This window comes from Peromyscus eremicus, chromosome 6, assembly GCF_949786415.1.
Source record: "Peromyscus eremicus chromosome 6, PerEre_H2_v1, whole genome shotgun sequence".
Classification (NCBI taxonomy): Eukaryota; Metazoa; Chordata; class Mammalia; order Rodentia; family Cricetidae; genus Peromyscus; species Peromyscus eremicus.
This window is the reverse complement of record NC_081421.1, coordinates 101,784,370-101,812,098: the sequence shown is the minus strand read 5'-3', so window position 1 is coordinate 101,812,098 and position 27,729 is coordinate 101,784,370. Positions and strand designations below refer to the sequence as shown.

At 40.8% G+C, this 27,729-nt stretch overlaps 1 protein-coding gene across 1 annotated transcript in view; it reads right to left on the bottom strand.

Annotated features, from left to right (window-relative positions):
- Positions 1-12,680: 12,680 nt before the first annotated feature.
- The window catches only part of Col25a1 (collagen type XXV alpha 1 chain), a 391,109-nt gene continuing 376,060 nt past the window's right edge, over positions 12,681-27,729 (bottom strand). The window contains exons 28-33 of the mRNA XM_059266229.1: positions 27,424-27,450; positions 24,720-24,800; positions 22,367-22,402; positions 20,631-20,684; positions 15,480-15,533; positions 12,681-13,067 (exon numbers count right to left, since the gene is read on the bottom strand). Of these exons, the coding sequence (XP_059122212.1) occupies positions 12,975-13,067; positions 15,480-15,533; positions 20,631-20,684; positions 22,367-22,402; positions 24,720-24,800; positions 27,424-27,450 (345 nt within the window). The 3' untranslated portion in view covers positions 12,681-12,974. The remainder of the gene's footprint in view (positions 13,068-15,479; positions 15,534-20,630; positions 20,685-22,366; positions 22,403-24,719; positions 24,801-27,423; positions 27,451-27,729) is intronic.

The following is a 27,729-nucleotide window of genomic DNA, read 5'->3' as shown; positions in this document are numbered from 1 at the left end:
CTCCATAAAATAACAGGATAAAGGAAAATCCTCCAAGGCTGCATTTGATAATGGAAAAGGAAAGCCAGGGGAGGGATTCAGGCACAGTTATGTACCAGGCACCCTGCATGGCATGTGCAGATTTCTCTAACACTGGTTGTGTCAAGCTTACAGTATGCAAGCTGGAAGGTGAGTGAACTCAAAAGAGAAGGCAAATGGAGACTGATAAAGGTATATGGTATATAAAATGAATACAGAATAAGGGGACCACATAACGCTGTTTTATACAAGGAAAGGCTGGTTATTGAAATACATTTACAACAGATTCATGAACTTCAAAATCAAATCACACACTAAAGCTTAGGAATGCCATTAAATAGAGAAATGAAATTGCCCACAGTAGAGGTCCACTATCCATAAAGATAAAAAGGCAGGCAATTCACCAGCAGCAAACAACGTTAATGGAGAACAATGTAAATTGACAACATAACAATGGCATCTTAGAGACATCTGTTGTCTCTACGGTAAAACCTGACCTTGACCTATTTCCAGTGGGTGTTCCATACCTATTTTTCTTAATTCTCCTAAAGAACTCTTTACAAAAAAGAATGCTATCTATAAATATATGTATCAACAATGATAATCCATTATTGATTCCTTTGGAAATTATTCAGTTTGATGACATAATGATAAAGATGTTTCAAATAGTCCAAAGTTTCAGGTTCACTCATGGTGGTTAACCTAGCAATCCACGGAGTGCAGAGGACTCTCGGGGTCCCGCTGTCTGTTCCAAGGAAGTACACGAAACAGAAGTTTACACGTTCCTTTACATGTGTCTTAGGAGCAACACCCCAGTGCACACACAGTCCAGGCAGTGTTCTTTCCAGGGGTATGTCCAGTGCTGCTTTCGCTGATGAGTTAGTCTCATTTTAATCTCTTTCAATTTTAAACAGTGATCCCTCTCTATACCTCTTTCTAATGGAGAAACAGAAAGGAAGGCAGGAGGAAATACAGTCATCATATTGTCTATAGTTGCTTTGTTTTGTTCTTGAAGATGATGTGTAATCTCGGGCTCATTTTTGTGCCCCAAATGATTTAAGACGAATTGTTTCATATATTGAGAAATACCTTACCCTAACCACATCATACAAGAACTTGTTAGAAGATACTCTCCACCAAAGGAAAAAAAAAGCTAAATTGGCTTAGGAGTGTGGAATGTTATTAGAAATGTTACCAGATAGTCTGATTTAACATTTAAATTCTAACCCCAGAAATGACATAAAGAAAAAAGATGACATCATTTTGTATGATTGAGCATTTGCTTACACGATATGAAAGACATCTTAAGATCTTCTTTGAAATTGTATCTTCTTTGTTGTGATCCTAAGCAGGAACTAATTTTCCCTGTGGGGGTGAAAATCCAAACCCCAAACTAGAAATGTTTCCACAAAAATGACATTTAATCACCGAGGGGAATGAAATTCTCTAAGGAGCTGCTAGGATCACTGCTCCCACGGATGGTGCTTTTCCCAGGCAACCCTTCCACTTAGAATAAGTCATTTCAAAACATGTCACAGACTCGGCAAAGAGTAAGTCTAAGTCTGCGTAGGTAGGTTTTGAGCAAGTTGGTAAAAACAAGACCTTTTTTCTGGCAACTGTATTTCAGGGCTTTCTGAGATCTCAAATTTGGTCTGTGTATAAGACAAACACTTAGAAATGTAAAAAACAAAACTTGAGAAATAAACTTCAATACAGAAAAAACTTACAAGAAGCAAGTTCATGCCATTAAATGTGATAAAATCCTAACTCTACAATAACTGACAGGTAAATTTTGTCAATGTAAATCAAAAAGTAGTGAAAAATGCTTAATCTTCATACTTTATAATGATTAAGTAAAAAATGAAGCCTCCCTATAATCTCCTCAATTATCTCAAACAAACAAACAAAAAGGAGATGTTAAAAGGTTATTTTTACTATTGGATTCAAATTACTAAGATTTGAAAACTTTTCTTAAAAAATGTTCTTTAAAAACTATGAGACCCAAACTGAAGCAAATATTTTCTGTCCCTGGACTAGGAAAAGAAAAAGTATGAGAAAGAATGGAAACTACATCGTGTTTCTGGAACTTGTAGCAAAAGATTTGGTATGGGTCAACCCCAGAAGGGAGGGAGAGAGGGATGCTTTCTGGCCACCTTTGGTTGAGTGAGCACAAGGAACTTCCCAGCATTTGCAGCACAGCTTATTATGTCTGATCCCTTCTTGGGACACAGTCTGTCTTCAGCAACCTGAGCTCTGATGGGATGTCCGCACCTTTCAATCTGCACAAATGGGGACTTCCATTCCAAGGCTCCGCCGTCTCCAGAACACTGCCGCATTACCTCTGACATTTCCCCAAAGCGCCCTGATCAACACCTGCGGGAAGTCAGTTCATCTAGAAAAACAATTTCTGCTGTTCTGGGTGTTCATGGTTATAAACCTCCTTCCAACTTGGTCACACGAAAGACAGTGCAGGACGTAGAACCGGTCCTCTTCCGGCGTCTTCACTGCCAAGCGCAGCCCAAGGAAAACTAGCGGTAGTAATCGGCTCCACCCTTTGGTGTTTCAACCAAGGCGGTCACAGGAGCCCGCTTTATTAGGAGCTGTGGATCTGCAGTCGGGACTGCAACTCCCTCAAAATATAAGACCAACTGTGTGGGTGCTCTCCATCAACTTATCTCTTTTTGGCGATTAGCCACGGTGTAACCCCCTTGGGACGACAAAGGGACAAAAGCTCAGATGTCATCAAAGAACTCGGGAGGCAGCATGCAAGCATCTGCGTTTACACAAGCAGGGCTGGCACACAGTCATGCTGTTTTTAGTCAGTTTCAGTAGGTGGTGTGGGCGTGAATGAATGAATGCTACTAGGAATGTGCGCTACACGTTCATCGCTTTGAGTCCGTATTTGGTCACAGTTTCATGTAAACTATTTCATGGCACTCTTTGTCCATGCAATTAACAGGCCCCGAATAAGAAAATAGCGAGAGCAATCGTTCCTTTATCACTGATGTCCATATAAATACACATGTTCACATAAAATAGAGACACTGGTCTATCTTTCCTTCCGTGAACTGCCTAACCTCTGATGTGAGAAAAGATGGACGTCTGCACTACTGTGAACAGGGGGAAGCAGTGCCAGCCAGGTGAGCAGATTCCACACTTGCAAAATCTGCAACTCAGTTTTTCAACTATAAATACAAAAGGTGGACCGTTATATACACAACTTCATGCTTGGAAGGTTAGATTCATCACTGCAGAAAAACAGACAACAGAAAGACACCCGCGGAGTTAGTGGTTCTTTGGTAACAATTCCAAGTTAGCAGTTATTTTACAAACACTGGGAGAACCCTGGAGTCTTTTCTTTTTCAAGTCAGCAAGCTAATTTGACCATTTGATGTTTCCCGTATCACATCCAGTTTACCAAAATTCTCATCTTAGTTCCAACCCACATTTCCCCATTGCCACTAAGAGCTTTATAAGTGATTGTCTTAGTCACTGCGCTGGGAAAGCAGAAAACGGTGGTTTTTATTACAGGTATGCTTTCACCACTACACACAATGTCTGCAGGCATTACAACATAACCTAATAATGGCCCAAGGGTCTAAGCTCAAAGGCAGCGGACCAACACCTTCCTGTATACAACTCATATGCAGTTCCTAGTCTCTTTTTTCCTATGACTAGCCCTGCCCAGGAAGCAGCCCGGCAAGGTAAACCTGCCCACTATCAGTTCTCATGCAGTGTGACAGTTCCACTTTGACAAAAATCAATCAATCAATCATCAATCAATCATCTCCTCCAAATCTTTGGTTCCTCATTGAGAAGAGCCATTGTCCTGAACGTCTTTCCAGAACTGCCATTAACTCTGAGACTAAGAAGCAATTTTCACTGTGTTGTTAGGTCATAGAGCAGATCATAGAGACTGCTTTTAGGACTTGGGTTTATTTTGTTTTTTGAGACAGGGCTTCACTGTGGAGCTCTGCCTGGCCTCAAACTCAAAGAGGTCTGCCTCCCTTCTGGGTGCTGGGACTAAAGGCATGTGCCACCATGTCTGGTGCTTCCTTTAGTTTTATTCAAAGAAAAATCAATGAGAAAAGTAAAATGCAGAGGAGAGTGAGCTAATGGATGCCTTCTGGCCCATCCTCCACAGGTAACTAGTCCAGAGTCCCCCTTCAATGATTTCATTAATAACACCTTTTTTTTTTCTTTTTCCAAGAAAAACTGAGTAAGAATGAACTTGTGAATACCCTAGTATGGAGGACCTATACGTAGTTAGTGGTGGATGGATAGACATTTTCTTCAACAGTCTAATTACTACTAAGGTGTCCACACTCCTGTGAACAATCCTGTATCTATGCTTCCCTAAGCAACCTAATGAAATTCATTAGACCATCAAAATAGCAGGGGAACTAGTGGGAAAGGAACTCAGTGGGAGTAGGGGAGAGACAGGAGAAGGTAATGGGTGGATGAACATGATCAAATACATTGTATACATGTATGAAAATGTCATAATGGACCCATTATGTGTAATTAGTATATGCTAATAAAACATTTACATTCCACAAACATGTTTACACTGGCTAGCCTAAATAAAATACGACTAACCAGAAGCCACCTATGGGCTTTATTTATAGCATATCAATAAAAAATTACTTGAATATTTGAGATATCTAAATTGGCTATCTAAAAAAATCTGAGAAAATTTCATTTTTCTAATTATTTCATTTATATTGGGGGAGGGGAGATGTTGATTGGAGTTCATATGTGCTGTGTGGAGATACTAAGCAATACCAAAGTGTTATAATTGGGTTATTTTTCTTTGTAGAAGGGGCTAGATTCACGAGATCCTTAATCTTATGTAGAATATAGTATCCGTTTCATAGAAAGCGGAATATTTATATGGACAATTCTGATTCTATCACACTATCTGTGTTCCTACCAGGTTTTCATTCCAGGGGCTAACAAGACAAACAGCTTTTCACTTGTTGGCATTATCTTTATGTCTTTATGAAGAGGAAGATGATTTAGAAGTACCCCAGACCAAAAGTGACCTTGAGTTCTTTGTGGTGTCACAGTGTGGGGGAAATGAACTGTTAGTTCTCTAGGAGCAGTGTGCTGATAACTAGCTTAAAAAAAATCATCATCTCATTGAATTACAAGGGGGAGGTTAGAGAGCCAATGGACATCCCTGCACAAGATGATGTTACAATGTCTGTGCATGGCAGAGAAGCTGGCAAGAAGCTGGTCTTTCCAGGTCAGGAAGAATCTGATGAGGGGGTCTGTATCCAGAGACCCTCTTGACCTCAGATGCAACTGAGCTAATTATCTGATAGGCTCAAAGGGGAGCCTGGGAAGCTAATAAATAAATGATGCTGTTATGAGAGAAGGCTTTTCTGTCCCTAGCTAAGTGGCTGAAGTTAGTTGAGAAAGCAAATTACTTAAGATTTCCTGATGGTTGAGTTGCTGACTTGAGAAACCACCAAGAACCAATGTCTCCTCATGTTTCCATACTCTGGCTTACATAGTTTGTTCTAATTTTGCCAATGAAGTGTGGCTGTCTACAATTACTGGATAAGCTACAAAGCACTGGAGATAAAATTTCAAAACTATCAAAGCAACCTGGATGCTTCCTTTATCATATTGCTATTTCTAGGCATTCCTCTGCCCTCTGGTAACCTGCACACTGGGCTTACAGCATTACTGTAATTACTCCCTGGGCAGTACAGAATGCACAGAGCTCCGTCTGCCTGCTGGAAACGCTGCCACAACTTCCTACTGTTTCTCCTTCCGAGCCCTGGTAGCTACCACCTTGCTGTTCTTGGAGGTTTCTTCACATTTCCAAATTTATATTACTCATGTGTAGGTTACTGTATGGAATTAACTGAAACAATATCCCTGTATGACAGGGTATGACATATATAGCCTTTGTGCACAGAAGGTTCTCTGGGTAGAGCCATCTGTACCGAATGCATTCACAGTGACTGTGGGCAGTCATGTGATGAGGGTTAAACAAACGGATATAAAAGATGCCAGTATAAACTCAAGCAGACACTACTAAATAAATCAAGATATTACTGATATATGTTATGTTTGTATTTTCTGCTTTCCCAGTTGTGTGACTAATACTGACAGGGTTCTACCATATATCTGATTTGTCAATGCAACTGATATATAGGGAAAATCATAATTCAAAATAATTTTTAAATAATAGAAGGAAAGAGTTCATTGACAGAGAGCCAAACAATCTTTTTTGTTTGTTTGTTTGTTTGTTTGTTTTTTTCAAGACAAAGTTTCTCTGTGTAGTTTTTGGTGCCTGTCCTGGATCTTGCTTTGTAGATCAGGCTGGCTTCGAACTCACAGAGATCCGCCTGGCTCTGTCTCCCAAGTGCTGGGATTAAAGGCATGTGCCACCACCGCCCAAGAGCCAAACAATCTTAACAGATATACTGTGCCTTTCCATCACAAACAATGACTTTGAAGTTCCAGATTATAATTTGTCAACAACCGTTTTTGCTCACTGGTTTGGGAAGAAATCAGTAAGAAACACATTCATCCAAAGACTGCCTAGAGCTTGCATATTTGCTTTCAAATACCCAAAGAGTTTTCAAGAATGTCAAATGTAAAAGGTCTGTTTTGCAGTGGAAAGGGCCTGGTCAAAATTAGGGTTTCTTTTCAGAAAAACAAACAAACAAACAAAAAGCCATAAGGCCTACCTACCTTTTGCCAGCAGCCAGGCATGGGTAATCCATCAGGTCCCTGGTTTTGAAGGGAAGAAAAAGAATTCCTCAGGCTCCTTATAAGTAATCAGATTTAGTTCACAAGCTCAGAGACTTCTAAAATTATTTCTATTAGGTGGCTTCAGTCATAGACGTCTTATACTAAGTGGTGGCTCATGATATTTTGCCTACTGTTAGTTAGAATGAAGGTAATTCAAATGTTTTCCAGACTGAGCACACATCTGAAAAATACATACGTGAATACAGAAAAAGCTATGTCTAATTTTGAAGATGGAATTTACAAAGCATAGTTGCCTAGTGCTCTGCTCACAGGCACATCTTTAGATAATACATCTGCACTGTACCTCTTAATATCATTAAAACATCTCACACTTATCTTTGCTAAATGAATCAGAGTTTCATTTCCTTGTGGTCACTATGGTTTGTGGCAATGGTAATCAATGGCAAAGCATTTCTATCTGAAGTTTATAGCTCTCCATATGCCGGTGTTTTCCACTTTCTTATACTGTAAGTAGATATTACAAAATATACTCATTGGAAACACGGCAGTCTATCTACATATCATAGTAAATGTCATCCATAGTGTTTACCACCACTTTTGTTTAAATCTTGAGTATTGGTTAACATTCTGAATGGAGGTTTCTAAATACTACAAAATATACTTTAAGATGTAAGCATCTTCAGATACAAATGAGACTGGAAGATGTGATACAGTCGAAGGCATGCATTTTCCTCCAATGAAGGGTTTATAAAATGTGACTTATCAACAGCAAGCAAACAAAAGACAGAGTACTCCATAAACTATAACAATTGACTGAATATTTTTCTATACACATAATCTCTTAAAAGACTCACAAAATCTACATTTACCTTTAAAGAATCATGCTTATAACTGAAGAATCATGTAAGGCCATGCAGACCAAGTGGAACATGATGATAAAAAGCTTTCTTTATACTCCACAAAATATAATCACACTACCTTTTTAATTGTAACAAAAAAAATCTAGCTTTGTAACATATTTGGGAGAAATTGGTGATGCCAGATTGGTACAAGGAAAAGGATCAGCCAGTAGAATTTTAGATTTTAGTTATAAGGAGGATTTTGAGTTCATGCCAATGGAGGAGGGAGTTCCGTCTACTTTAGGAAAGTGAGTTTTCAAAGGAGAGACCATGACGTCGAAAAGGTTATGTGACAGAACAGGGTTTGGGCTGCAGACAATGATCAGCTTTAGATGTGCAGGGCCATTGCTTTCTTTCCTATGGTCTCTTAATAACGTTGCTTCGAATTGGTTAACTCTTGACCATAGAAGCTTCGTTATGTAGGTTTGACCTTATTTATGGCCTGATAAGATTGTAATGGGAGAGAGAAAAATACCATTATTTCTTTTAGAGGAAAGGAAAAAAATAAGCAGGGTAAAAGCCCAAAGTTCTGGCCTACCAGTGTCTTTGCATCATGTATTCTCATCTACCTTACAGATAATCTCTGAAAATTTATTGGATAAATTTATATTCCAAGCAACATAGAGATGGACACGCCAGTAGTGAGGACAATGTTAGAAGATTAATTTGCATTTGTTGATGACACGTGCTTGCTCTCTCCCCTCTGCAGAGCCTGGGGAGGAGCCTGCTCATGCACATGCATGTAGTATGTTTATCATGTAAAGCTTGCTTCAGAAAGAAGCCCTTTACACTGATACAGACGAATACATAATAAAGGAATGGCATGCAGGATGGTAGGAAAGAGAAATACTGTACCAATTGGCAAGGGGCATCCAGCCCATCCAGGCCAGGCTGGCCTGGCTCCCCCTTTTCCCCCTTAACGCCACGGAATCCCTGTTTGTAAAGATTAACTCATAACGTTACTAATGGCAAGAATTCATCGAAAGCAAAAATTTGCTAAAGAAACAACTAGATGAAAAGCTGGGAGAGGAACAATTTAGAAGGATCAGTAACGTGCGGAGAAGTTTCACATTATCAGGACGAGGCCTTGTCAGGAGACCATAGCCTCCTCTTTGGAGGGGTATGGGATGGTGCTGGCTCTTCTCACATCCTATGGTCGGGCTCGAGTCAGCCAGCACTGTTGAGAGTGCAGAAATAGAGTGGAGCGAACGGTCAGCAACCCGATGTGAAGCACATCCGTGTATACTGGGTACAAACTTCTGAGCGCCTGTCTGCAGGTCCATGTGAAAAGACCCTCTTGGTAACCAGCTGTTCCTGGTCCCTCTGGCCTGCTCCTCTCCCTTGCACCCCTCACACAACATCTGGAGACAGTTGCACAAGTCAGACATACCAACGGGCAGGGTGCATCTAATCCAGGAGCGCCCTGTTCTCCTTTCTCCCCCTTGGGCCCCTTTTTGCCTTTCTTTCCCTTTTCCCCCTGTGAATACAAGGGTTTAAATAAAAGACAGATTTTATTTCGGGGGGGGGGCGGTGTAGAATAAAAAAATGATTCACAATGTGGCTTAGCTAAGAGTAGTCTGGAAGGGCATTTACCACTGTGTTCTGATGTAGAGAAGACATGATGCCATAAAAAAACAAACTGCCATGGTGACAATAGATTCAGGCAGCAGGATTCATTATTAATTATCAATCAATAAATCAATTAATTAATTAATGACATTCAGCAAGAAGAAAGGAGGAGACCAAAAGAGTTGATACATCGGAAAGGCAGATCAGTGCCGACCGCCACAATGCTGGAGTCAGTTGTGAATTGGGGATTTGTGCTGTGGACCTGGTATAAACGGCGGGTATCAGCGGTACCGAAGCCAGTCAGTAGCAGGTGGAGCTGGAGGTGGGTAATGGATACTCCACCCAATTGAGAACCTTTCAACTTGCCTTTTCCCATCCTGTTCTTTAACATGTGAAGGCTACACAGACTCAGGGAGAGGCAATGGCTTCTGTCTCTCCTGGGGATGTCCAATCATACTCTATTTTTCAGCTCTCAGTAAAAATATGTAGGTATTAAAATGTGCTTCTACTGTGTTTTGCTTTTTTCTCCCCAGCAAAAATAAAAGTGAATACTCGACTTATTGAGTTAAATAAAAGTTTCAGGTGCTAATACTCGGCAACCATGCCAACAGGAGAAACCGACATCTATAAACCTAGGCGGTCTTCTTCAATCTCTTGTTGACCTCATGCCTGTTGTTCACAATGGTAAATGAGTTTCCAGCTCACAGTGCTGCAGGTAGGAAAAGCAGTATGGGCTCATTAAAATGAGGTAGGCAGGATAATTATACAGTGGGAACGTAGCTGTGGAAATTAGTATTTGGGAATCAAGGTCAAGGTTGTGGGACGTCTGCACGGATCACAGGGATGGAGGAATTGCGGAAAGGAGGCAAAAGGAGGGGAAGGAAGGAATGCACCCCAGCTGTTTTGCATTAACATACACATCTGCAGACTTATAGACAGGGAGCTGGTGCTGTGCAGAATGCAGAAGATGACACAGAGATACATACGTAAATGAGAACATTCACTCTGCAGTCTGGATGGCAGTTACAATAAAATTGAACAGTCTTTGAAGCAAACAGCATGAATGTTCAGAGGGAAAAGACAGAACAATGTATAGCACAGACATGTATGAGACTCTCATTCAAATGAAAACATTCACGGTGACAGCAGGAACCGAAGCTCCTCGTTCATCTCCTGTGTGCCAAAAACACTGCGGCGTCGGAAGGCTCGGAATCAAAACCACGTGGGCGTCTTGAATACAGGGGAAAGAAATTCTGTGTAGTTCAGTTGTGCATGATTGAAGACAAAGATGTGGTAGGAGGGTGAAGAAAAAGCAGATTGACAGAAGTGGGTGATGGCACTCAGAAGTAAGCGCTCATTCATGGAGACTCAACACCCTCCCATACCAAGTAGCTTCCATGCCATGACATAAACTGAAACTTTTTTTTTTTCTTTTTTGGTGTGCTCTGCCCTCCATGTAGCCATGACTCATCTTTGAGTAGGTCTAACTGAGGCCAAGCATGTTGGTTGTTAAGTGGAATTCATTATTTGATTGGCCAATGGGTTTAAGATTAACTACTCAAATTCTGTGATAGGCAATTTTGTTGTTAAAATTTTAGTGAACAGCAAGCTTTATGGAAAAGGGACATTAAAAGAATAATATGGCCGGGTAGTGGTGGCGCACGCCTTTAATCCCAGCACTCGGGAGGCAGAGCCAGGCGGATCTCTGTGAGTTCGAGGCCAGCCTGGGCTACCAAGTGAGTTCCAGGAAAGGCGCAAAGCTACACAGAGAAACCCTGTCTCGAAAAACCAAAAAAAAAAAAAAAAAAAAAAAAGTCAATGTTATTAATCAATATCATGCTGTGAAATAAAGTGATTATCTGTGTACCACAAAGTTACCTATCTCTCATTGAGTGTATGAGCAGTTGAAATTGATAATTATTGTCAATTTTTAATATATCAAAGAAAAAGGCCGGGCGGTGGTGGCACACGCCTTTGATCCCAGGACTCGGGAGGCGGAGGCAGGCGGATCTCTGTGAGTTCTAGGCCAGCCTGGGCTACAGAGTGTGTTCCAGGAAAGGTGCAAAGCTACACAGGGAAACCTTGTCTTGAAAAACCAAAAAGAAAAAGATACACAAAGTGTTGTTCAACATCGAGAATCTAATTTTCCTGAATATACATCTTCTAATCATGGAAATATTTTCATATGGGAGATTAACATTTTTATGAGGGTGGGTTTGAAAGTTTGTGCTTCTATTAGCTACACTGATGGGAATTTCTCTTCTCTCCCACCCACTCCTCCTCCTTCTCTTTGCAATGTTGGGGAATGAACTCAGGGCCATGCGCATGCTGGATAAGGACTTTACCATTGAGCCAAATGAGTAATTTCTAACTTCTTTAAAGATCATAAAATTGAGTACCACATGTTATTTTTTTCTTGAGTAAGATTTTAGATTCATACAACTTACTGGGTCAATATAAAATAAGTGACCATGGCCTTCAAGACAGTTTGTCTTGTGTTGAATGCTCTTGCACAAAACTTATCTCAGACCACATAAAATTTGTAGTCAGGATTTACAGTGTGGAAACGAACGTTTTAGGATATACTTTTCCCTGTTTGTGAAGTGAGGAAATGATAGCACCCACCTCAGCATGGTGGTGTGAAGATGTCAAGGTTCATCTTGTGTAAAGCTCTTGGGGAAAGGAATGCACAGGTGCTCGGCATGTGTGATGCTGTTGATGGTGGTGCTTTGGGAAGACCACTGTGTGGGCTCTTACCCACGAGAGGCCGAGTAACTTAATTCTTAAGACATATCCAGCGGGCTTCATACCCCTTCTTTGGCATACCCCCTTTGGTCTTGCATCATAACAGGGAAGAGTTTCACTGTTCAAGAGAATTCACTGGGTTTTAAAAACAATGTATTGTTAACTCTATCAGGGCATGAATTAATCTAAGCAGGAGAACTGGTTTAAACTGGAATCATGAGATAGATGTTTGAATATTTTCATTATTGAATTTTTGTTGCCTTTTGTTTCACCCAATATAAAAACTTATTTGATTTACAAATGGATTAAAGACTCTAGCAAACTAGAGAGAAGACAAGACAGGACAGAACTAAAGAGAAATGGAAAAAGTGATGTTTAAAATTTACAATCCAAACTTTTCTTTTAGTCATAAAATCATGTTGCTTGATATTGGCCCCTATAGCCTGCGGAGTTGACTGATGGTCCAGAGGAATCCTCAATATCAAGCCATAACCAATGTCTTCACTGAAAAGCCTACAACTGTTGGCTTTCCAGCTAACAGAGCAGCCTCTGCACAGCGGGCATACTGTGGTCTCTCTCTCACAATGTTTCTCTTCTACCTCTGAATTTAAAAAATCAAAATGTACCATGCATCAGTCTCTCTCTTAGGAATGTCATGAAGATAAATGAGATCCCGGCCTTCGGGTGAGACCAGGCTTTGCCAACATACCCGTGAGGTTTGTGTGATGTGATTTTACTTTTGTGAAAAAATTTACAATCCTCCCCACCCCCGGACATGACCTTTTAAATAATTGGTGTCAGGAAGTTGAAAGACTGTAGCTTTGATATCTAGGGGCTGAAATCTTCCTCCTATGCTGGATGGTACCCTCATTTCTAGCTGTGTAGCCTTCAATAGTCCTCTCTGAAGACCCGATTCCTTAGATCAGCCGTCTGTATGTTTTTGGGACACAGGACAGAGACAGGAAAGGCGTATGATGGAATCGCACAGGTTCAGCAGCAGAGCAGACAGTGTTAGCAGAGACACACAAGGTGCATGCTGGGAGAAGTCACCTTTTCTCCCTTTTCTCCCAGGTCACCCTTCTCGCCTCGAGGACCAGGGAAGCCCTAGGGGATAAAAAGCAAACTCCAGTTATCTAATGGTGTAACTGTGGTAAAATCATATCAAAATCAACAAACACCACTAAGCACAGTTCATTGGTCTGAACTCACATATAATAACGGACACGTCAATCTTTAAACCCACAAAGAACAGTAGCACTTAGAAATAGTACTTTTTACCATTTTGATAAGCTATGCACAACAAGTTTCTTGCTTTATTTCTCCTAAAAAATGCAGGAGAAAGAGCACAAGAATATTAATTTGAATCCTGGCACACTTACTAACGTGTGTGGGTTTGGGCAAATCACTTACCTCTGCCCTTTAGTCCCTTGACTATAAAATAAGGTTAATGACTATCACACAGCTGTTGTGGATGTTAAATGAGATGGTGGATGCCAAGTGCCAGAATGATGCCTGCACATAACAGGTGCTCAATAAACAGCAACTACTGTAACTTCATTACTCACACAATATTGACAAGCTATGACAGTTCCTAGAGGCATTTACTTTTGACAGTCTATATTTTTATATAATATTTTAGCATAAGAGAAAATGTACATAGAGACTTAATGGAAAAAGAAAAAGAACATTATAATAGCTTTGACAAAACACCATTCCCCAAGGGCAGCACATGAGAGGCAGACTGATTTGATTCACAGTTATTTTTTTCTATAACTGGGTTATGTTGATGCTGAGTATCCTTAATTTAGGAAAAGATTTTGAAGTATCACTATCCAGTGTCAATTACTAATTTACATAAATTATTTTTCCTTTATCTCATGCAAATACTAGTGTTGCAAATACTAGTGTATTTTATATTGCTGTCTACATGCACAGTAATTATATATCTACTATATACATATATATGATGTGTGTGTGTGTGTGTTCATAACGCATACATAGACAAAATATTCTGTACTCTTAGTGTTCCCTGATGATGGAGACCATTGACTGTATCAATTACAATTGAAAGATGTTTGCTGTGCAGATTACTTACATCAAGACCAGGCTCTCCATCTTTGCCCTGCCAAAGAACCACAGTGGCTACATTAGTGTTACTAAGTTTCAATAGGTTCTTGTTTAAGGCTGCTCTGGCCATGCAACATTAGTATTAGAAAGACTATGCTAGAATTGTGAAAAAGCCTTCTTGATTAGTCATATTTCTTTAAATCAAGTGAGGGGACAGTTAGTTGAAGTTATGGGGCATGAGGTATTTAAACTCTTTACTGGGTTAAATAGGTAGTTTTGCTCAAATTCTATGCTTGCTGTCTGACTTAGCAGCTCAGTAATGAAGTGCAAAATAAAAACAAAAAAATGTTTAGTTGAGTTAAAAAATACACCAACACTAATGGAAGATGTAAATCAATGCTCCTTTAGTTTGAGAACTCAGCTTTTCAATTAATGGAGAACCTAAAAATTGTTTATCATTAAATATAGTTTGAATTTGACTAGACAATCACCTTGAATACAAGGAGTGTAAACATAACAACTTCAAAAGCTGCTTTACAGTGAACTTTGTAGAAGAGGAATTCCCAAGAGGGTTGGTTGAAGACCGTTTACACAAGATAATTTTACCCCTGCATGGTGGTAATGTTGGATCAGACTATGTTCCATCAAAAGTTCCCCAAAGCTACGCTCATTCCATTAGTACACTTTGACATCTATTTCAAAGCGAGTATCTTGTTGAGCACTGAAATGATTGTGAATGAAGTTTGTTTTCTGAGTTCATAAAAAGCCCGTGGAAAGCACAGGCAGGTTAAAAACCTAAATGCAACCCTTGCTTTGAGTCTTCCTCTACACAACTGACTGGAACCACAGTGCAGAGCATTTCTACAGAAACCTGGGACCTCAGTTCGGTTCTGCACAGTTCAGAATTTTAGAAGGCAGAACACTGCCAACCTTCTATGTTCTGAAGATCATCTGTCCTCTCAGGAATTTAGAAAGGTCATAAACACTGTCATCATGAATAGAAATTTAATTTGAATCATAATTTCCACTTGCAAAAGAATTTTTTTTGCTAATCTATGAGAATGGACAAGGAATGAAGGTTATTATAAATGAAATTTTCACATCCAATTGACACCAGTGATCCATCAAGGGACTGCCAGTTATGGATGTCCACTCAGATGGCATGGAAGGGTGCCATCTGTCAGGCAGAACTTTGCTTTCTAGTTGGTGCTGTTTGTCCCCTTGTCTCTGATCTTCAATCACATGACCTGCTTGGGTGTGTCTCTATGTACAGAGATCATTTGAGACTATGACCTTTCTGTAGTACAGAATTCTCTGTGTTGTGACTACTTATTGGATTGCCTTTGCTCCTATAATGAGATTAGTCTGCCCACTAGGGAAGGGTTAACCATGTCAGTAGCAGGTCACAGTAGCATGCTGATGGTGGCGGTCACGTGATAGTGAACTCACAGGCAGCCCATAGGGCCCTCTGGGTCCAGGCTCTCCCACAGCTCCTTTTTCTCCCTAAAGTGAAAAAGCAGAAAGTTCCAGTCATACATGAACCCTTACATTCCCATGTAGCTCACACAGAAAGCTGCCATTTAAGTGTTCTATCAGAACGCCAATGATTCATGCTCCTTTAAAATTGTAGTGACAGTCATCCACCATAGCAGATGTTACTAGATGGCCATTGATAGACAGGAAGAAGCCACCACCCTTAGCCATCCAGATGTGCTGAAGGATTCCTATGTGTAGAATGCTCTGCTTGGGTTCCTCTGGCACTGTGGAGAGCATTACTGTTTGTTTTAAAGTGGAGGTTCCTATCCCTTTCCAGACATGCTTAGGAGCAGAGCTGAATTTGAATTTGATATTTGGGGGATGAGACACAACATAAACTACAAAATCCATTTGTTTTAGACATGAATCCTTTACACATCCCCTACAAGTTAACTTTATACAATATTTTTATTATGCTTCTGTTTCTACTGCAACGTGTCATATAAGGCCAGGGTAGAATTCCCATCTGTGGTGTTCCGTTAGGGCTCAAAGGTTTTTGGATTTTAGAGGGATTCACAATTTGAATTTTTGGATTAGGGATATTTGGCCTGTATTGCCGCCACCTTCTCCTTCTCCTTCCTCTTCCTCTTCTCCTTCCTCTTCTCCTTCTCCTTCTCCTTCATGTAAGATTTCTTAAAAATCAAGTCTCTTCAGAGAGCCCTTCCTTGACACTCTCCCCATTTCCACAGCTGTACCTCAGCTGCACCTTCTGGTCCCTGCACTCCGTGAGACACACAGAGTTACTACTATTGTCTGTCTGTGGCTCTCACTAGAATGGGCACACTGGGGCCCCAGGGCTCCCAGCTTTGTTTCCATCAGCCATACTTTAGAAAAGTGCTCAGCGCATTAGTAAATATTAGTTGAACAAATTAATCACACGGGGTCATACATTGTTATACACATCTTGTCTTCTTTTTGAAAAAGAAGATTTAAAACCTTTATGCCTTCAGCAAGTGCTTGGTGGGTAGACACATATTATCTTTACTATTCTAACTGTCCATTAGCATAAATGATAATCCAGAATGCTTGTGAAGAATCAGGATTATTTTAGGTGGTCCATGGATAGAAATAACCTAATAAAGATATATTTTTCATTTTAAGGGTGTTTTTGGGCTGCTTCCTCCAGATTAAGGTGTGTGTTACCATGTAGCATGAAAATGTCAGGGGCTTCCGTGAGTACCTCCATAGAAAGTTCTATCTTCATTCTTTTATTGTGTCATCAGAGGGGCTTAAAGCTCAGTCCATATTTTGTGTGTATGGGTGGAAAGCCAGGAAATCTACCAGCAGAGGCATGGGATAGGCATTTACTTCTCTGTTCTCGAATTATATTTTTGTCTCTTTCTGGTGGTAAGGCTTCCAGAACGCTAGAACTTTCTCAACCCTTCTTTGCTTGGGTTATATCAGTCATAGATAAAAATAGTGATAAATAGTCTGTGAAATTGTCCTGAAGACTAAATGTGATAGTAATATATGACATTATACAGCGTTAAATAATTGATGTCTCAAGTGCTAGCTACTACACAAGTAGAGGTCATATTTTTAGTGGAAAGAGTTTTAAAGTATGCTAATTTAAAACTGATTTCTTTCGATAGGCTTGGCAGTGTTATTTATGAGTTTTAAAATGGTGTGTGCGCGAGTGTGCGTGTGTTCATGGGGTGTAGAGGCAGATTCACAGAAAGTAGACCAGGTCTAGTCTAAATATCACCATGGCACTTCCTACTTCTCCATCCCCACCTCCACAGAGAACCTTGGCTTGCTTTGTTTTTTAAAAGGAACACACTGTGGCTTATCTAAACAGTAAGCAGTTACTCCAACACTTGTCTGCAGGATTTCTCTTCTAGACTAGCCTGCCCCTCACAGCGGAGCACCATGAGAAGTGAATCCATTAGCCAGTGCGGGTCAGGGAGGCCTTGGGAACACTCAGCTACAAGTTCCTTGGAAGGTGGTTCCCCCTAAGATGATCTCCCTTGGGGTCGGGGAGCCTTGTCCTTGGTTCAAGTCTCCCTGAGTGACCCTTGGACTGACAGCTAGGATTCTGCCTGGGTAGAAGCAGAGCCTAGATTCCTCCTTGGGCTTTTGGTTATATGAAAGAAACATTCCTGTCTTGTTCAAGCCACATGGAATTCGGATCTTTGCCTCAGCACCAAAGCACCAACCCCAGCGGTTGCGTCTTGGGTACCCTCAGAAATGAAATATTAACCCAGGGATTTTAATGTATAGTTTTATCCCCCCCTGGATTAAGGAGTTCCAAAAGAACCTTTGATCCTTTCACACTTAAAACATTACAGAGTTCTAAGGCCAGAGGAAGAATTCAGTATTCAGAACAAAACCACTAGCACGCTTTCAGCTCGGGAGGAGAGACCTAACATCTAAGGGGCTTGAAGGAGAAAGTGTTTTGCTCGATGTAAGGAGTCGAAGGAGGGCTCTAGGAGCGGCTTCAAGGCCCTGTCCTTTACCCAGACGAAGAAATCAGTGGGAGGCAGGGAGCATGGGGGGCTGCACATGAGTGTGTCCCTCACCTATTGAGAAGGCTTGCATGTGAAGGGCTCCATCTTTTTTTTTTTTAGGCTGGCCGAATTTCATGCAGGCTCATTCATTTGCATATCAGTACCCAGGACTTGTTCTAGAGGGCCTGCCTTTGCTTTCAAAGCAGAAACATCTGCAGGAGCCTCCAGATGGCACCTCCGTTAGCTGTGAGATTCACACTCCAGTCTGGCACTCTGAGTGAGGGCACTCTCTGCATACTGACACACGATCCCGTTTGAGGAGACACAAGTGTGGCACTTCACACCGCATGCACCTGGCTTCAACTATGCATTCACAAATTCTTAGAGACTTCATTGGCTCTTCTGGTTAATTCTGCACCAGCACTGAGACCTGATACCCTTGAGACACTGTTGAGCTATCGGAAGTAACAGCTGATTTACCAAACAGCAAACCCTCTTGAGCCCCAGGGCACTTTGCCAACAGACTGCCTGAGCTTTGCTGCTCCAATTTTAGGATGGACTGAGTTTCTTCATCCAGTGCTTGAAAATGAATCTTTATCAGCAGCAGGATGCTCTTAGCTTTGAAGTATTTTTAATGAAGCTAATTATCGGAAGTTGTTGGTTTGATCTACAATAGTGGATTCAGAAAATACATTCTTAAGGACTCATCTCTTTCTGGAACTCTTCTTGGATAAGGCCAGTCTTCACTGGGGTCTAGCCCATGTAGTTGTATTGACTTTGGCCTTATTCTCTGGCTATTTTTTTTTGCATAGATTTCTTCTTTGCAATATAAACTCTTCTAGATTAATGAAGGTAGATGCTTTCTTATTCAACCCTAAAGGGGATGTCTCAATCAAACCCCTCCCCCTCAGAGCTCAGGGAACCCCATGGAAGAGGTGGCAGAAAGAGAGTAAGAGCCAGAGGGAATGGAGGACACTAAGAAAACAAGGTCCTGTGAATCAACATGTGCAAAGCTCATATGAACTCACAGAGACTATGGCAGCATGCACAGGGCCTGCACAAGGTCTTCTGCACATATATTATGGCTTCCAGATTCGTGTTTTTATGGGATACTTGAGTGTGCCAATGAGTGGGTCCCTGATTCCTGTGCCTTCTCTTGGGCTCTTTTCCTTCTGTTGGTGTGCCTTGTCCAACCTTGATTTTTTTGCTTTACCTTATATTTCATTTTGTTATATTTTAATATTATCTCTTAGAAGCCTGTTCTCTTCTAATGGGAGACAGGATGGGAGAGGATGTGGGGAGGAACTGGGTGAGTACAGGGAGCAGACGCCATAATCAGGACATATTATGTGAGAAAAGAATCTATTTTCAATAATAGAAAAAAAAACCCAGATGCTTCCTCTGCAGCATTATTTATATAGTGTGTATATACTTATGATCATTAATAAAAGTTTCTGTGATGATGATGAATCAATTATAATGGTATTATTAATGTAGCAGAGCAACCAGCAAAGGGTGTTTTCTTTAAGTAGGAGGAGAGTTTCTTTCACCCCAAAGGATTGCATTGTACACGGTTGCATTTGATAAGCATTTATTGCATGCATGAACTTACTTTACAGAACACAGGACTAGGGAATTAGAAGGCATGTCAGAGACATTACTACCTGGTCCTTTCTTTAAAAATCAAATTAGCCCAGACTGATGAAAACTCTCATTTTAAAAAGCCCACAAACTTACACGGTGAACCATGCCAACATCATGAAATGCTCACATTCAGCATACTTTCCTCATCTTGTACAGTGCCTGGTAGGGAAATTGATGACACAGTTCTACACACACACACACACACACACACACACACACACACACACACACACGTTTGCAGTTTTTCAAGGTGAAGAAAAGAAAAAGTAGGTGAAAAATGGAAAGGAAGAGGTTCCAGACACATGAGCAGCTGCTGAGGCTGCTGCACATTTTTTGTGTGTCAGATATTCATCTTCCCCCGAGTGTCTCTCTCTTTCTTTTCCTTCCAAGGATATGGAAGCATAGACTAGAACAGTGAGGTTCGTGAAAGGGTCCCGCTTTATAACTCACTGAAATCATTTCCTTATGGCTACAGGAAAACAGGTCATTCTTTAACTCACAAAAGAAAAATGAGAGCATGGGTAACTGAATGGAGAAGAACACGTAGGTTTTGTAATTTCCTTTGGAAAAACATTATAATTTACTCGGAATGAATACAGTAGCTTTGTATTAAGATTATCAACCAGAATATGTAGTTCTGGAAATTTTAGCCCCATTGACTTCAACTTTCTGGATGAAGGCCCAATGAAAATATCTTCCTTATGGGTTGAGAAGGAATAATGGGAGCTATTTATTTCAGCTATGGAAATGTATATATTGTTTTCATTAAGGCAGACTGATCCCATGTCATACTGTGTGGTTTTCTTCTCTTGGTCTTAGGACTCTGAACAGAACTCCGAATGGTGACATTTTCATTTAGTACTAGATAGCCCTCCATCTTTCCTGGACATTGAATAGTTTGAGATTGTCTCAAAGCCATGCTTTGTTTCCTACAGTGTTCAGCCTAAGTGTGATAACACAAAGAGAGACTTACTCTTTCTCCTTTGGGACCTGCAGGGCCATGGGGTCCTATAGGACCATCTGCACCCTAAAAAAGATAAAAATAAAATACCATGAGACGAGTGAGAGACAAGGACTGCAAGAAAAGTTCTGTTTTACTTGTCTGGGAGAATGATGTCTTAGGATAACTTATCTGATTTTAAAGCACTTTATTCTTGATGGTTTTTCATGCCAGTTATTTTTGAGAAATCCATGCAACAGGGAGGAAATATCTAACTGCATGCTTCAACAAAGAGTATACACAAAAGCCATATTTCACAGTTATTTATTCTTATCTGATGAAGTATCTTCATTTTGCTCTCATCATTCTTTTCCCAGATTTATTTTTATTTTATGTGTGTGTGTGAGTGCTTGCATGTATGTAGACATCATGTGTGTGCAGTTTCCATGGAGGCCAGAAGAGGGCACCAGATCCCTGGAAGTGGAGTTAGAGATGCTGGTGAGCCACCACATGGGTGGCTGAATCTGGGAACTGAATCTGGGTCCTCTGCAAGAGAAGCCAGTGCTCTTAACTGCTGAGCCATCTCTCCAGCCCCATGCCTCCATAATCTTAACCAGGAAAATATAACCATCCTTCCGTTCTACCATCTTTTCCCAGAGTCTTTTCTCCACAGCCTCTGACACCCATGGCCAAAGCCTCAAAACTTTGTTTTCAGCGATTTAAAACATATGAATGAGAAGTGTTTAACTTTCAAAACAACATTCTGCAGCTCCATTGGGACAGCAGGGGCTCCTGAGGTGGAGGGGTTGTTCTTCTAGGCTTTGCCCATAATTTGCACATCAGGCAGGTAAAATGATTTGACTGACAGAATTGGTTTCTGTGGCAGAGAAGATAATATCTGAAAGGATGTAAGAACTCTGGGGTCCGGCAGAGAATAATAACTGCCTGAAGGTTTTTAGAACTGAAAATCTGGATTCTTAAAAATGTAGCAAGGATTTCAAATATATTTGCTCGATTATCAGGAAGACAATGCCTAGCGTGGTGAAGAGTGCAAAATGGTATTTGCACACACAAGGATTATTTCAACCTGTCTAGCACATTCCCCTCATTGTCCCGGCAGGTTGGTGGATTCTGTTAGACTCTCTGGATAGGAAAGAATTCAGAGTTTCGAATTCATTCTCCTGTTGGTGAATTCTTAGTGTCTTAATCACTCTCTTATTGCTTCAACTCAAAGTTCACCTCCACAATGCTTCTAAATACTGAGTGACTATGGCTAAAATTTAAAAGTTGAGCTGCTAAAAACAAAAAAGTGGTAAAAATGATGGAGACCCATGCCTTGCTTCATGAATAGAGACTTGGAAGTTAATTTCTAAGGAAGATATTGCATTTCTAGGATGGACAAAAATAAATTCTTCATTTTTCACCATCTCAGGGCCTTTCCCATGGGAATGCAGGGAAGGTGTTATGAACTGTTTTAGGTCGCTGAGACACTGAAGGCAGCTGGACCCAGCACTCTTCTCATTCAGTAAATTATCCAGACTTGAACTTCTGAAGGTGTCCTGGCAGCTCGGGCCATACTTTCGAGTTGTGACCCATTCTCTGTCCCTCTTTCTCCCTTTCCAACGTCCTCATCCACTTCCCCTCTGATTCTCGCCCTAAGCGACCCCTCCTCATCTGGGAAGCCCACAAGGAACGAAGGGGTCTTCCCCGGTGGAGCACACAATCCACGGAGCGCACACACATCGGAGCAGGACGCGGGGCTGACTCACCCGGGATCCTGGCTTCCCGTCTAAGCCAGATGCTCCCTGTGTGATTGGGTTGGTCGGGATTGGCACACGAATGACAAGAACAGAGATTAGTAGGAGGCACTGGTGAGCAAATGCAACACTTCAAGCAACATCATACACAGTCACAGAATTCTGGGGTGAATACCACAGTGCTACAAATAGTTAGTTTAAAAAAAAATCACATGACAATACATGCCCCACAGGTGATGGCATTTTAGTGACATTTCTGCCAGGAAATTCTTCTCTAGAAGTCTGGTGAAGGAGGTCTTACAGTGGCCTACAGAGTACTTGCTGACAACACACAAGAAAGGGGTTTCTAGCTCTATGTCCACATCAAATTCATTTTCTAAAGAGAGAGAAAGTAAGGGAAATCTCCTAAGAAAGGGCTCCAGAGCTCTGGCTACACTTGTTAAAACGCTTTTATGAACAAAAAAGCTGTGCTTGATTTTATGTGGACATTATTTGTGTGTTGGACCTAAAATTCACATTAGTCACCACTAGAGGGACTTCTAGGAACAAGAAAAAAAATATGGGCTCAAGTTAAAATAAGTCCCAGTCTGTCCCCCGGTTCAGTTCAAATAATCTTTACACTGATGTTTGTATGAGAAATGACTTAAAACCTACTCGTCTCAGATTAATGCATGCTTTTCCTTAGTTTCGATTGAGGGCTACCCATGGAGGAATGATAAAATGGCACTTTCTGTGTCTGTAGCAAGAGTAACTATAACCCTTCTTGATTAGGCTCTTATAGAGCAAACTCCTGATACTTGTTACTTCAAAGACACACACTACGTCATGGAATATTTAAGAAGACATCGTGTTAGCACTTTCGATTCTCTTGGCCAGGCTGGAGAACTCTTTCTCAGCTTCATGCTTCAGGTGCAGTTAATAATAAAAAAATAAAAATAAAAATAAAAATGAAAGAAAAAAATCAATTCCAGCTGCCAGCAACGCCAACACATATTTTTTTTTTAATTTAAAAATTCTTTCAGTATGATCTTGTCATGATCAATGCTGTAAGTACAAAACAGAGCTTTAGGTAGCAACGATTATGAACAGTAGGTATTGCTGTTGCTTGTTTAGGAATAACTTTTGGCTAAATGGGCTGTAAAAATCCCCAGCAGCCGTAAATTTGACAGTAGGGGGAAGTTTAGAGAAACTAGACTAAACGTTTAGGAAATGCAAAGCTTCTTAAGCCTTTTTTTTAAAGTCACTATTATAACATTTGAAGATAAATGTTAAAATGATATTTATATTGATGATAAGATTCTTTATCTAACTGGGGTGTGGAACTAAGGGCTTACAAATGTTTTGTGTCTATGCTCCATTGATCCAATTGGCACAATTTAACTTGAACTATAACATAAAGCTCCCATGATTCACTCAGTAAGTAAATGTGTACGAAACAGCTGCGGTGTCTGACTTAGAAGCCATGGGCTTTTGAGTGGATGTTAGTCCTGAAAACACAATACCCATGGGGAAAATGAGATAGGGACCATCAACATTTTTTATCTCACATCTCTACTATACAACTATTTTCTGTTACAGGTTTTACGTCATATTTTACAAATGTAACCTACAATATTTTTACTGACCCTTATCTTCATTTACTGAATAAACAATGTATTAAAAGCCCCAAATTAAACCATTACACTCAATAATAATTTAAAAACCCTTTCAAGTTGTTGTGGGAAGAATATTGGCATAAAGCATATGAATGGGTGAAACCCCCTTTTTCATGATGAATGAAAATCTTTACAACTGCAGAATATGTCTTCCGTACTATCCACTATTCTCCCATGAACCTCATAACAGGGAAATCTCCAAAACGGACAACACAAAACATACAGAACACAATGCAGTCAACTAATATAAGGGGCCACAGCACTGACCTCAACGACGGCCAATTGCATACGTGCCACCAACAGAGCACTAGAGATTGTACAGACTCCGAGAGATCAAAACAACGGAGTACGGGGCTTACCCTGTATTAGACCATGAAAGTGCTTGGGAGAGATCATGAAACAATAAGCATCGCTTTTTAGAAGAGACAGTGGCAGAACTTGCCTGTCAGCCCCACAAGAGCAAGGTTGGCATGTATGTAATTGACGTGTGACGGGACATTTGTGGCACTGCTTGTTATGGGGTCACCCTGAGACACGAGATCAAGACATCAGGGAAAACAAAACTGGACTGTGCTCTGCTCTGACATAGTGTGTGTTCTAATGACAGGACTCTCGACTGTAAGACAGCCGCCGAGCAAACCGGCATGGTTACTTAGGGTAGAAAGAAAAATCTGAGATTTGCCCCCAAATGGAAAGTTTTCTTTACTTACTGGAAGACCAAGGGGTCCTCTGTCACCCTTTTGGCCTGGTTCACCCTTCAATCCTTTAACACCATTTAACCCTGGTTCACCCTAAATGCAAAAGCAAATGCCAATTTTGGTTGCTATCATGGGTGTTTCAACTGTGAGAGAAGAGACCCAGTCTCTGAAACACTTGCAGATTCCAGTTTTAGGTGACAGCAGAGTGAGGCTAGCTTGGTTGTGCATCAGTTAATAACCTAATTTAAAGCTTAACAAGCTAGAGATGACAAATAATATTCTAGAAAGCGCTGAAACTCAAGGAAAAAACGTGTTGAGTATCACCACAAGATGTACAGCTGACATCATGGATCCTGGAGTTCTACCTCAAGGAACTTAGTGTTACATTGTTTTGACTAAGCAAATCAGAGACAATCAGAGTGGTGGATACTGAAGGGATCAGTAGGAAACCCCACTCTGCTGGGATTGAAAACTGGAATATGCAGGGCAGTGTTATAGACAGACATTTTAAGCCTTTAAGCATTTTGCCCAGGAGAATGAACTGAAAACGTAGACACTGATGTTTGAAGTAATGCCATTCTGCAAGTCCTCATTCCCCGACATTGCCAAGTCGGGTTCCTGCATGGATTAATCAATATAGTTAACCACAAATTGACAGTCCCAGAGGAGACTATGAAGATCAGAGAACTTGAATATAGTTTCCCTGACTGTCTGCGCCATGTTAGAATGAAGGAAGAACAGTTTAACATGGGATGACATTACAAGAGCCCTGATAAGTGGCAAATCCTCCTGACTCAGTTCAGGAAAAATCCAGGGATATAGCATGCCGATTGCCCAGCAGTAATAGCACATTACAGATAGAGAGTTCGGACACATACACTTTTCAGCTTTTAAGTATGGGCATTCATTTGTCAAGAAAACATGGAAAGACTTGTGAAAGGAAGGTGACCTTACTGTATGGAGGGCATGTTCATATTGGCTGAAGGGACTTTTAACCTTTGAAGTACTATCCAATCTGTCTGATAGTGAAAACCAGTGTGCTGCTCATTTAGAGCAGAGCCTAGAGTCTCATAACTAAGCGAGCATAGGAATGGGTATAATTAACGGCTGCCTAAATGAGAATGCTCATGAGAAAATTATGGGAAACCCTGATATGGATGCACCCATGAAAGCATGCTATATAGTTGAACTTTCAGAGGGCCCACACACTGTCATAGCATAGTAGAATTTGTAGAACTTGAAAATGTGAGTCTGTAGTGTAGCCACGGTTGAAAACCCAAATCTGCTATAATTGACCAGGTCTAATCCTGAGGTACCAGTGCCATAGTTAACAATGCACTGAGGCCAAGGCCCAGTGGCCACTGTTCTAAACTTGAGATTCATGGCTTTGCATGTGAGCTCATTTCTAGTGTGTGGTTTTAAGATGATGAACAGGCAGGGCAGACTTAGCGGGCCCTGAAATTCTTTGGTGGGAAACCACATATTGATAAGAGTAGATGTTTCATATTTCAATCCAAAAGCAGTCAAATCAAGTGGCAAAAAGACCAAATTTCATATCTGCACCAAATTCTATTACCAATCTGGTCATCATCTCTTCCTGTAATTTACATTAAATAAGTGAACTGCTCTGGGTCTGTGTAGCTTATCAGTTGCAGAGTCAAGGAACTAACATAGGTCATCTGAGGTCTTTACAATTTTATAATTTGTTGATAGCAATGATGGAAATAACAACTGTTGTGGAAAAAGGACTTAATGTCATTTTCTGTATCAAAAGGATCTTGGGCCTCATCTAATTGAATGATTATGGTGTGTGTCAATCACCTCAGAATTAAAACAGTCTTGGAAGTCTTACTCTCAGTCATTATAGTAACTAATACACTATCCACTGGCTTAACCTGAAGGTAAGGCATTCTAAGAAGAACGAGGTGACCAATTCTTCCCCTTCTTGTGTTACCTGCCTGCCCCTGAAAAGGAAAGCCAAGGATTCTTGTGTCAAGCCAGTATTGCTGGCAACACTTTATAGCTGGGAGAGCCAAAGGGGGCCTTGCCAACCCCCAGGAGAGCGTGGCTGCTCTGGGCTTTCAGAAGCCTAGTGCTAATACTGCATTTGAAGATGCTCTCTGGGTCTCTGTAGAAGAAAAGAACAGGCAGAGACCGTCTTTCCAGTGTAAGCTCTACTGGTTCTGTCAAGGAGGACCTATTCTCCATTGCTCCTTTTTACACGTACATAAATTCTGTGACGTCACAGCTGATATACCTCATCCTATTCTAGATTATGACCCATGGGAAGGAAGACACTGAGATGCTAGAAAGCCAAAGCAGGTAGATGCAGTAGTAGTGTGTGGCAAGCAAGACCTTCAGTTGACAGCAAATACAGAGCTATTGCCACCATAAAAAGATAAAGCTCCTGACTTAGTCTGAGAATTTCATCAGACGACCCTTACGTGGCAGATTTTAATATGCCATGTATTTAAAAAAAACTTACATAATGACAAGGGTAAAAGCAAAATGCGGAATGATTTATTTCCAGGTGTTAGCACTTAAGCTCATTGTGAGTCGCGTTGTACTGTGAGAGTTAAACATCTGGGTGCTTAAAGGCTTAAAGACTATCAACATTACTTGACAAGTAAATAAGACAGGACAGACATGCTTCCGTCATGCTTGCCTGTGACCATCAAGGAAATAGAAATCAAATAATCAAGGGATTTGCTGGTACCTTTGGTCCAGGAAGTCCATGGGGTCCCTGAAAATGGAAAGCACAGCTTTAATTAAAAACTCACTGCTTCCTGTAGAAATGAGTATTATATCAAGTATAAAATGAGATGTAAGGCAAGAATCTTCTTGTCTGAGCTCTAGCCAGAGGCAGGTCAGTGGAATGTTATTTATTACCTACCAAATGTTCCTTCCAGCTCTTGGGTTGCTCTGTAATAGGAAATTCATTAAGAGCAATTCTGTCTGCTAAATGCCTGCGAGAGGAGAAAGCTGCTGGGGTTTTCATGGAAGAAAAGTTAGGCAAAAAGAG